Genomic DNA, 12350 nt, shown 5'->3' on the forward strand with positions numbered 1-12350 from the left:
ATAATGGTTGTTTCATGCTGAATTATAATTTGTAGTTATGCAATAAAAATTTTTAATAGTATACCTAATGTTACCTGTTGAAAAATATACCACTGTTTTAGTATTTTTCATTTAATAGAATTTAAAACTGTTTTCATTGATGCAATCTTAAATGATTCACAAGTTTCAGCATATGTAACTGTGTATATATACCCTCTGGAAGTTATAAAGACATTCTGTTTTTGCTCCTGGGCTATAATTGACAACCATGTTATTCTGCTTTTACTTTAACTGACTTAAAATATAGTTTAATAAGTACCCATATATATACTGTCACATGAAAGCTTCCACATTTTATTCAAGTAACTAATTAAAAGAAGTAAACAGAAAAATTCGATTCATATCCTTGTCCAATCTGCTTTTAAGTCTTAATTTACTAACATCCATAAAATTTCAATAGATACATATTGTCAGAAACAAATTTGTTAAAAGAAAAAATTATGCTTATGGGATAGTTTAGAACTACCATCTCAATCACTAAATAATTTTAAAGGCATAGGTAATTTAAAATTTTATAAATCAATTGCTGTCATTATTGTTTAGTTACTAAGTTATGTCCGACTCTTTGCAAACCCATGAACTGTAGCCTGTCAGTCTCCTTTATTCATGGGATGTCCCAGGCAAGAATACTGGAGTGGGTTGCTATGCATTTTAATTCAGATAGCCTATTTTTTCATATTCAAGGAAGTCAAAGTGCATCTTCATTAAACCTGGGCATTTCAACAGAATCTGCCAACAGATTCTCTCTCATCTGTTATCCTGTGTAATCAAGCTGCTGCAGACCTCTTATCTTCACTTTATTATATAATGGGCATAACATTTCAATCTTGAAGCATCCCTTAGGGGTCTTTACCAATGTATAGCTTAAACCAACATCAGTGACAGATGCAGGGGGCGATGCAACTTCCCAAGGTGCTTTTCCTCCCAGGCTTTAGCAGTTATAGCCTTGTTTCAGTTAGCTCTTTAGGAGGTAAAAGCAACCACTGTTTATAACTTTTCTGAGCTGTGAGAAGTTGCTATGCCTATTGTGCAGGGGTTTAGCCTGCGTAGGGTATCAGAGTTGAGGATATCTGGCAAAGCAGTTCTATTTAACTTGAAACATTTTAAAGAAAGGAGTTTATCGAAACACTGGTTTAACTGCATCCCTGCCTCTGTACTCACATTGCCTTCTCCTCTCTCAAAATTCCCTCTGCCTTACGTATAAGGTACACATTATTGCATTTAAGGCCAACATCAACCATCCAGGAAAAGCTGCTTGTGTCAAAATCCTTAAATTAATCATGTATTACCATGTAAAATGATATTCACAGGTTTTAGGGACTAGGACATAGATTTACCTTCTTGAGGGACACTATTTGGGCTTCCTAGCTGGCACTAGTGGTAAAGAACCCGCCTGGCAATCCAGGAGACATAAGAGACATGGGTTCAATTCCTGGGTCAGGAAGATCCCATGGAGGAAGGCATGGTAACCCATTGTAGTATTCTTGCCTGGAGAATCCCACAGATAGAGGAGCCAGGTGGGCTACAGTCCATTGGTCGCAAAGAGTCTGATACAATTGAAGCAACTGAGCACACACACGGGACACTATTCAGGCCACTGCATATTTTCACCTTGAACTATCCTTTTACCCTCATTTTTTCCTAATAAAGAAATGATAGTCAGTAAGAGTCCTTCCATCTAATCATTCATCTTGGCCATCTGTTTCATCATCCCAGATTTCCTGGTTTTCTTTTCTGGATCAAGCTGTATGCCAGGATCTAACCTAGCATGTTATTCACTCATATCTATAATATAATGAATGTGCCTACATATTTTGGAGTATTTAAAAACATTTTTTCTAAATGTTAATTTGGAGCATTTGGACCTGTGAGAAAGTGAAATCCATGCTCCAGTGGAGTGACATGCTGAATAGTACAGAACTATTTATTAATATAAAAATACTTATGTCTATGTATTTATACATATATACTTAGAATTTCACATAAAAGTGGATTTACTCTAATAAATTAAAATTCCACATTTATTTTTAGAACTTGTAAAAATTCTATAATAGAAAAATATGATAAAATGGTGTTTGCATTATTGCTATAGATCACAAAGGCTTAAACCACAGAAACAAACAAATAAACACCAGGCTTAACTTCAGTATAACAATACTAGAAAATAAATGAACTACACAGTACTTTGTAATATTATAGTTAATATTTCCTAACATAGATGGTGGATTACAAGCTAGGCTGGTCATTGTTCCTAAAATACCTTTGCTTACTTTCTTGTTTTCCTTTCTAGGGAAATATTCTCACACCCTGCCTGACTTCTCAGTAAACAAAACCCTCCTCTCTACCACTGAACACTGACACATATCACATACTCATGATATATATGAAGACAACAGGCCCGAACTTTTGAGCTTTCCCAGGAGCTAAAATAAATATAGACATGCGGCTGCCATTGCCTTTGTGTTCAGCTTTATACATTTTGATGTACAGTCAGACCAAATCCACTTTCAGGTGACTACATGATATTCACGGCAAGCAAGTGGAAGTGTGTTCTTAAATTTGGTAAAATAGTTTTAACGATGAAATTTTAAATGTTTCTTAGTTAATTTGGGCCTCAAGGAAGGAAAGAGAATTGTCTTCAATGATCAGTTTTTTGGGTAAAGAACACACGCATAATGAATATATGCAGCCTCGCATATATTATATTTCCTAGTTCTCTTCTGCATAGCTTCAAAGAGTTTTGAATTGTGGGGAATTGCTACTAATTCTATATTATATACTAATTCGTAGTATTACTAATTATGCTATGTTTTAGTAGAAAAAGTAAAAGGCCTTTCAAAGTTTCTTCCAGATGTCTGATTATATGGATACATTAATTTCTTTATGTATTTTCTGGAATTATACTGTATTTGGGATTCAATAATTTCCTTTTCTCTTCTTCAAAACTTTGTTAGATTTTATGTGGAGATCTTGAAAAAAATGAAGCTGACCCGAAGACTGAAAAATGCACACTGGAAATAAATTAATGCCTGGGGTTATTTTCTCTCCCTCCATGGGGCAATCCACAACAGGTTTATCCCTTTCTGCAGCTATTGAAATCTACTTACTGCACTCCATGAATCTGGGATGGGAGAATGGAGCTAGTGTTTCTTCCAGTCTCAGCTTGTCTTCTAGCTCAAGAAATAGGATTTGGATCATATAATAAAGAACAAATCAAAATCTTACAGAGGAGCATAATCTAATATAGTCCAAGTTAGAAAACAGTGTCACCAAAGAAAAGCAGAATGTGTATAAAGCTGAAAGAATTGGAGAAAGTTTAGTTAATTTTATAAGGTATTTTTATTTTGGAGGGATAATGAAAGAAAGTAAAGTACTCCATTTGTACCAATATGTGAAAAATAATTGCTTTTGAAAGAGTCTTATTTCTTTGGAAATAATATATATATATATATATATATATATATATGGAATGAAAGTATATCATGCCATTTAAATTACCCCTAGAGTAATACATTACATTCTCTTACCCTTTTAAATATTCCTAGGGATAAAAATTAGATCATCATGTAAGTATCAGTCCTAGGGATTTTTTAATTTTAACAGTTCACTTGAAGAATTATAGTAGAAAAGCCTTAAGTTCAACTGAATGTTAATAAAAAGAGATTGCAAAACCAAGAGGTGGTAAGATCCAGTGGAGAGGATGTCTTCATATTCTTTGGTTAGTCAATTATATTTTACCTATTAATACCTAATATCCTATTTCAGGAAGTTAAATGTCCCAAGGCAATCCATATTAGAGAATTCTCTTATGAGTAAGAACTTATTAATAAGAATTTATATTACCAATGAACAAGATTTAATTGTTTGAAACATTTTAATCATAATTTTTGTGATTGCTTTATAGATAACATATAATATCCAGTTTCTTCTTTTAGTAGCATAAACACTATAACTGTTACAACAAACTTTATCTAGGACAAAATAATAATGAAAAGGAGTATATTCTTTTAAGATATGCCTAAACCCTAGCTCAAAAATAAGAGATTTAGATTACAAAAATAATTTAAATAAATATATATAATTTAACACAGATTTACTATCTCTTTAAATACAGTAAAATATAATGACATCAAAAGTGGTAATTTTCTCAATTCATTATATACCAAATACAATTATATTGATTTCCCTTTGAATATCTGTGATCCTATTGTAAGCCAATGACAAAATGTACATTCACCACACATTGAGTTAATAAATAAACAAGAAAAAGAAAGCACTCTTAAAACCAGCACAGATAATGGATTGCAAGAGCTTTTAGACTTGCAGAAAAAATATGTGTTAATATTTGAAATTTGATCTAAAAAAAAAAAAAGCTGGTTAAGATTTGTCACTTTATTACTGTGATACTCAAAATAACCAACCTCATCACCAAATCTATTCAAATTCACATAAGCTTCTGTCCTATTTTATAGGCACATAAACTATCTTAACTACTAAAATGACTTGCCTTGAAAATAAATGAGTAGACACTCTAAATAGAACAGGCAAGCTGTTCATAATATGCTCCATGGATTTGCAAAATGCTTTCATTCTTACACTGACAAGAGCCTAAGCTCCTATGATCTAAAAAAAAAAAAAAAGCAAAATATTCAGCACCTTACCTGTAACAAGAAAGCTGCATCTCCCTGCTCCAGCTTCATTTATGATGCTACAATTATAAACCCCATAGTTTTCATTGGAAAGACTCTTCACTGGGTATTCTGTGTATTCTTGAGAGTCAAACTGTCCCGTCCGCAATAATTTGTTGCCCAAGCGCCACTCATAGGTCAGCACCCGTATTGGATAGGCTCTTAGGACCCTGCAGCTCATAGTGACACTTCGGTCTTGTCCTTGCCGGATTTCCAGAAATGCTGGTTCCACAGCAGGAGGATCTGTAGAAAGAGATATTATAACAGATAAAACGGGTGATCTGCAATAAGCCAGTGGCTACTCTTACTGTGAGAAGCTATTTTCAAGAATATATCTAGCCAAAGGAAAGGGCTATTATCAGGTAGGTGGAGAACATATTTAGGTTAGGAGATTTTGGCTTGGGTGAAAGTGAAAGTGAAGTCGCTCAGTTGTGTCCGACTCTTTGCAACCCCATGGACTGTAGCCTATCGCGCTCCTCTGTCCATGGGATTTTCCAGGCGAGAGTACGGGAGTGGGTTGCCATTTCCTTCTCCAGAGCCTGGGTAGGAAAACATAATTCCTGAGAGTGGGCAGTGAATAGGATTAATTGCCTTAAAATAGCATTTGCAGGTATGTGTGTCTGTGATTAGTCTCTCAGTCATGTCTGACTCTTTGTGACATCATGGACTGTCATCTTCCAGGATCCTCTGTTCACGGGATTTTCCCAGCAAGAATACTGCAACAGGTTGCCATGTCCCCCTTCAGGGGATCTTCCAGACCCAGGTATTGAACCAAGTTCTCCTGTATCTTCTGCACTGGCAGGCAGGTTCTTTACCACTGAGAGACCTGGGAAGCCTCAGGTGAATCTAGAAGAGCTTTTTTTTTTTTTTTCTTTCTTTCTTTCTAGCTGCTTCCCAGAAAAAACTGTGATCTGTGTGTTTGGTTTATAGTGTGTTGTGCTTAGTCACTCAGTCATGTCTGACTCTTTGCAACCCCATGGACTATAGCCCACCAGGCTCCTCTTTCCATGGAATTCTCCAGGAAAGAATACTGGAGTGGGTTGTGATTCCCTTCTCCAGGGGATCTTACTGACCCAGTGGCTGAACCCAGGTCTCCTGCATTTCAAGTAGATTCTCTACTGTCTGAGTCACCAGGGAAGCTCTGGTTTATACTGTTAGCAACCAAATGATGTTCTAGGTATAAAAACAGAGTATCCACACTAGCATGAAATTCTGCAGCAGATGAAGCCATTAGTTCATGTAAGCAAATTCTAATTATCGCATATGAAGCTCAGTCCTTAGGATTCTGGATACCAAGTATTTAACAATATGGGTAACACAAGTATATAAATTTATTTTCTAAATTATTTGGTCAGAAAGAATGTGACAGCAATTTATAATATTCATGTGTAAGCCTTAAGCAAACAGAAAATTATGTTACAAGTGGATATGGATTTCAACCCACTGCAATGGTTCATTTATTTGGCTTAATTGGGAATTTTTTTTTCTGTATAATTAGAACTTACTACATTAGGTACCTAATCTTTTTGTTTTTGATGGGAAGATTTCCAAAAGGTGTGACACACTTCTCCCATCATTTAGGTTAGGCAAAATATAGGCCTTTACTTAATGATGACTCCCAATGGTCATAGCAAATAATACTTATTTTCTGGGATCTAATGACATGATTCATTTAATCAAGGAAATCAGGTACGACCAATCAGGGTTTTCTGCAGTCAGGACTGCTCCACGCAACACAACCACATCCTAGATGTGTATGACACCCTCCTGAGTTGCGCAATATCAATGCTGTACAGCTCTACCCAGAAAACCCTTCCTTGAAGGTGCTAACAGGTTTTAGGACTATCACACCAAATGTGCCATTTGATATTCTTTACCTGTTATTCCATCTACTTTTTATAGCATTGCTCTCCTTTCTCACAACCAGTCTACTGACTGACCCTTCTTGCTTCTTTCAATAAATATGTTTAAGCTACCACATCAATTTTAATTTTATTAATAAGTTTAACTTTTGAGTCTTTCTTATATAAATGCTAAGAGGAGAAAAAATGAACAAGAAAAAATCCTCCCTGCATGTAGTTTACGCCTTAATACAATAGATAAAGATTTAAATAGCTAATTTAAAAATTGGAAGGAAAAAATATTCTGTGGTAGAAAGTGAAGAAGTGAATAACACCATAAGGACTAATCAGGCAAGGAATGTAATACCTGACTGTATCTATCAGGATATGTAGGAAATTGTCACGTGGGTAAACAACAGGAAAGAACATTCCAGGTAAGAGGATAAGTAGGTACAAAGGTAGGGAGGAGACAGGGAGCAGGGAGTGTTCAGGGAAGTATAAGTTATAATAGTATAACTAATGTACAAAAGGTGCATGAGACTTTGGGAGGAAATAAAAATTAAAAAAAAAAAAGCAGAGATTGTCAAGGATCCTTGAACATCATGTTACAGAGTTTGAATTTTATCCTTGGTATTTAAGGCCTTTAAAAAGTTTTAAATGAAAGCTTCATATGAGTAAACCAATCTTTTAGAAAAAAAAGTGTGGCAGATAGGAGGAGCGTGAACCTCAAAGAGAAGAAACTCAAAGAGAAGACTTGAACTAAAGCAGTATCATGAGACCATAAATGATGCCTTAGACAATGACGGGGATGAGATGAAGACAGGGAAAAAAGGAAAGGTAGTTTGGAACTTGATAGACATGTCAGATTTGTGCACGTATTAGTCACACAGTAGAGATACCTAATAGGTAGTTCAGTTCAGTTCAGTTGCTCACTCATGTCCAGCTTTTTGCGACCCCATGAACTGCAGCACGCCAGGCCTCCCTGTCTATCACCAACTCCCAGAGTCCACCCAAATCCATGTCCATCAAGTTGGTGTTGCCATCCAACTATCTCATCCTCTGTCGTCCCCTTCTCCTCCTGCCCTCAATCTTTCCCAGCATCAGGGTCTTTTCAAATGAGTCGGCTCTTTGCATTAGGTGGCCAAAGGACTGCAGTTTCAGCTTCAGGATCAGTCCTTCCAATGAACACCCAGGACTGATCTCCTTTAGGATGGACTGGTTGTATCTCCTTGCAGTCCAAGGGAATCTCAAGAGTCTTCTCCAACACCACAGTTCAAAAGCATCAATTCTTCGGAGCTCAGCTTTCTTTATAGTCCAACTCTCACATCCATACATGACCACTGAAAAACCATAGCCTTGACTAGATGGACCTTTGTTGGCAAAGTAGTATCTGTGCTTTTTAATGTGCTGTCTATGTTGGTCATAACTTTCCTTCCAAGGAGTAAGCATCTTTTAGTTTCATGGCTGCAGTCACCATCTGTAGTGATTTTGGAGCCCCCCAAAATAAAATCAGCCACTGTTTCCACTGTTTCCCCATCTATTTCCCATGAAGTGATGGGACTGGATGCCATGATCTTAGTTTTCTGAATGTTGAGCTTTAAGGCAACTCTTTCATTCTCCTCTTTCACTTTCATCAAGAGGCTCTTTAGTTCTTCACTTTCTGCCATAAGGGTGGTGTCAACTGCATAAATGAGGTTATCAATATTTCTCCTGGCAATCTTGATTCCAGCTTGTGCTTCATCCAGCCCAGCATTTCTCATGATATACTCTGCATATAAGTTAAATAAGCAGGGTGAAAATATACAGCCTTGACATACTCCTTTTCCTATTTGGAACCAGTCTGTTGTTCCATGTCCAGTTCTAACCATTGCTTCCTGATCTGCATACAGGTTTCTCAAGAGGCAGGTCAGGTGGTCTAGTATTCCCATCTTTTTCAGAAATTTCCACAGTTTATTGTGATCCACACAGTCAAAGGCTTTGGCATAGTCAATAAAGCAGAAATAGATGTTTTTCTGGAACTCTCTTGCTTTTTTGATGATCCAGAGGATGTTGGCAATTTGATCTCTGTTTCCTCTGCCTTTTCTAAAACCAACTTGGATATCTGTAAGTTCACGGTTCACGTATTGCTGAAGCCTGGCTTGAAGAATTTTAAGCATTACTTTGCTAGTGTGTGAGATGAGTGCAATTGTGCAGTAGTTTGAGAATTCCTTGGCATTGCCTTTCTTTGGGGTTGGAATGAAAACTGACCTTTTCCAGTCCTGTGGCCACTGCTGAGTTTTCCAAAGTTGCTGGTGTATTGAGTGCAGCCCTTTCACAGCATCGTCTTTCAGAATTTGAAATAGCTCAACTGGAATTCCATTATCTCCACTAGCTTTATTCGTAGTGATGCTTCCTAAGGCCCACTTGACTTCACATTCCAGGATGTCTGGCTCTAGGTGAGTGATCACATCATTGTGATTATCTGGGTGGTGAAGATCTTTTTTGTATAGTTCTGGTGTGTATTCTTGCTGGCTCTTCTTAATATCTTCTGCTTCTGTTAGGTCCATACCATTTCTGTCCTTTATAGAGCCCATCTTTGCATGAAATGTTTCCTTGGTATCTCTAATTTTCTCGAAGAGATCTCTAGTCTTTCCCATTTTATTGTTTTCCTCTATTTCTTTGCATTGATAGGCAAGTGCTTCTTTATTTTCAAACATATGTGTGCTCAGTTGATCAGCCATGTCTGACTTTGTGTGACCCCAGTGGACTCTAACCAGCCAGGCTCCTCTGTCCATGGGGGTCTTTGGGCAAGAATACTGGAGTGGTTTGCCATTTTCTCCTCCAGGGGATCTTTCAGACCCAGAGATCGAACCCGTTTCGCTTGTCTCCTGCATTGGCAGGTGGGTTCTTTACCACTAGCACCACCTGGGAAGCCCCCCTTTACGAACATATACTTATGTTTTATTTTCTCCCTGTTTTTGTGCTTAAATGAATCATATTAAGAGAAAAAAATTCGTATGTTTTCAAATTTTTGAAATTTGCTAAAAATGTTTTATTGTCAAGTATATTTTTAATTATTGTCCTGTGTGTGCTTGCAAAGGACAGTAGTCTGTTGTTTGGGATGTGATGAGAATCTATTGGGTTAAGTCTGATAACAATTCCATCCATATCACTCGTACAGTTGTTACATTTTCTGTGGTTTTTTTTTTCCCCCACCCATTTATTCTGCTTGGATTAACTTAGAAGTGTCAAACACTTCTAAATGGATGTAGCTTTAAAAATTTTTCTTCTTGTAACTCTGTTTCCTTTTTGCTTTACATATTTGATGTTAGTACAAATGATGCTACATACAAGTTTACAAATATTCTACATACAAATTTAAAACTGCTTTTTGTTATTGATTATTTGAAGCTTTTATCATCGTGAAATATAATCTTTTATCTTTATTAATATCTTACCATTTAAAACTCTGTCTTCTATTTATATAAAGTTACTTTGGCATTCATTCAGTTGATATTTACATATTATGTTTTCCCCATCCATTTATACTTTGGTTCAGTTCAGGTCAGTTCAGTAACAGTCATGTCTGACTCTTTGCAACCCCATGGACTGCAGCATGCCAGGCCTCCCTGTCTATCACCAACTCCCAGAGTTTACCCAAACTCACGTCCATTGATTGGTGATGCCATCCAACCATCTCATCCTCTGTCGTCCCTTTCCTCTCCCATGTTCAAAACTTTCTCAACATAAGGGGCTTTTCAAATGAGTCAGTTCTTTGCAGCAAGTGGCCAAAGTATTGAAGTTTCAGCTTCAACATCAGTCTGTCCTATGAACACTTGGGACTGATCACCTTCAGGATGGACTGGTTGAATCTCCTTGCAGTCCAAGGGACTCTCAAGAGTCTTCTCCAACACCACAGTTGAGAAGCATCAATTCTTTGGCGCTCAGCTTTATTTATAGTCCAACTCTCACATCCATACATGACCACTGGAAAAACCATAGCCTTGACTAGATGGACCTTTGTTGGCAAAGTAATGTCTCTGCTTTTTAATATGCTGTCTAGGTTGGTTATAACTTTCCTTCCAAGGAGTAAGCGTCTTTTAATTTTATGGCTGCGGTCACCATCTGCAGTGATTTTGGAGCCCCAGAAAATAAAGTCTGACACTGTTTCCACTGTTTCCCCATCTATTTCCCATGAAGTGATGGGACTGGATGCCATGATCTTAGTTTCTGAATGTTGAGCTTTAAGCCACCTCTTTCACTCTCCTCTTTCACTTTCATCAAGAGGTTCTTTAGTTCTTCCTCACTTTCTGCCATAAGGGTGATGTCATCTGCATATCTGAGGTTGATATTTTCCCCAGCAATCTTGATTCCAGCTTGTGCTTCATCCAGCCCAGTGTTTCTCATGATGTACTCTGAATATAAGTTAAATAAGCAAGGTGACATATACAGCCTTGACATACTCCTTTTCCTATTTGGAACCAGTCTGTTGTTCCATGTCCAGTTCTAACTTTTGCTTCCTGACCTGCATACAGGTTTCTCAAGAGGCAGGTCAGGTGGTCTGGTATTCCCATCTCTTTCAGAATTTTCCACAGTTTATTGTGATCCACACAGTCAAAGTCTTTTGGCATCATCCATAAAGCAGAAATAGATGTTTTTCTGGAACTCTCTTGCTTTTTTGATGATCCAGAAGATGTTGGCAATTTGATCTCTGGTTCCTCTGCCTTTTCTAAAACCAGCTTGAACATCTGGAAGTTCACGGTTCACGTATTGTTGAAGCCTGGCTTGGAGAATTTTGAGCATTACTTTACTAGCATGTGAGATGAGTGTAATTGTGCAGTAGTTTGAGAATTCCTTGACATTGCCTTTCTTTGGGATTGGAATGAAAACTGACCTTTTCCAGTCCTGTGGCCACTGCTGAGTTTTTCCAAAGTTGCTGGCATATTGAGAGCAGCACTTTCACAGCATCATCTTTCAGGATTTGAAATGGCTCAACTGGAATTCCATCAACTCCACTAGCTTTGTTCATAATGATGCTTCCGAGCGCCCACCTGACTTCACATTCCAGGATGTCTGGCTCTAGGTGAGTGATTGCACCATCGTGATTATCTGGGTGGTGAAGATATTTTTTTATAGTTCTTGTGTGTATTCTTGCCACCTCTTCTTAATATCTTCTGCTTCTGTTAGGTCCATACCATTTCTGTCCTTTATCAAGCTCATTTTTGCGTGAAGTATTCCTTTTATATCTCTAATTTTCTTAAAGAGATCTCTAGTCTTTCCTATTCTATTGTTTTCCTCTATTTCTTTGCACTGATCACTGAGGAAGGCTTTCTTATGTCTTCTTGCTTTTCTTTGGAACTCTGTATTCAAATGGGTATATCTTTCCTTTTCTCCATTGCTTTTGGCTCCTCTTCTTTTTACAGCTACTTGTAAGGCCTCCTCAGACAGCCATTTTTTTTTTTTTTTTTTGCATTTTTTTTTTCCTGAGGATGGTCTTGATTTCTGTCTCCTGTAGAATCTCATGAACTTCCTATCCATAGTTCATCAGGCACTCTGTCTATCAGATCTGGTCCCTTAAAACAATTTCGCACTTTCAGTAACCTTATATTTTACAAGGACCTCTTATATTTTTTATTTATTTATTGTATGTTTAGAGTAGAGATTTTATCTTAGAAGGATAAAGGTTGGAGTTGCGATAATGTTTGGCATTTAAATTCAGATTTGTTTTAAATTTAATGTTAATCCATGCTGTGTATCAGTAAGAACAATACAAATTCTGTAGTTGTGGCTCCAGTCAGACATA

General features: G+C 37.1%; 1 protein-coding gene across 1 annotated transcript in view; it reads right to left on the reverse strand.

Annotated features, from left to right (window-relative positions):
- Positions 1-12350, reverse strand: part of MDGA2 (MAM domain containing glycosylphosphatidylinositol anchor 2) — a 914699-nt gene that overhangs the window by 143964 nt on the left and 758385 nt on the right. The window contains exon 9 of the mRNA XM_027553676.1: positions 4701-4970. Within this exon, the coding sequence (XP_027409477.1) occupies positions 4701-4970 (270 nt within the window). The remainder of the gene's footprint in view (positions 1-4700; positions 4971-12350) is intronic.

This window comes from Bos indicus x Bos taurus, chromosome 10 (assembly GCF_003369695.1).
Source record: "Bos indicus x Bos taurus breed Angus x Brahman F1 hybrid chromosome 10, Bos_hybrid_MaternalHap_v2.0, whole genome shotgun sequence".
In the NCBI taxonomy this organism is placed as follows: Eukaryota; Metazoa; Chordata; class Mammalia; order Artiodactyla; family Bovidae; genus Bos; species Bos indicus x Bos taurus.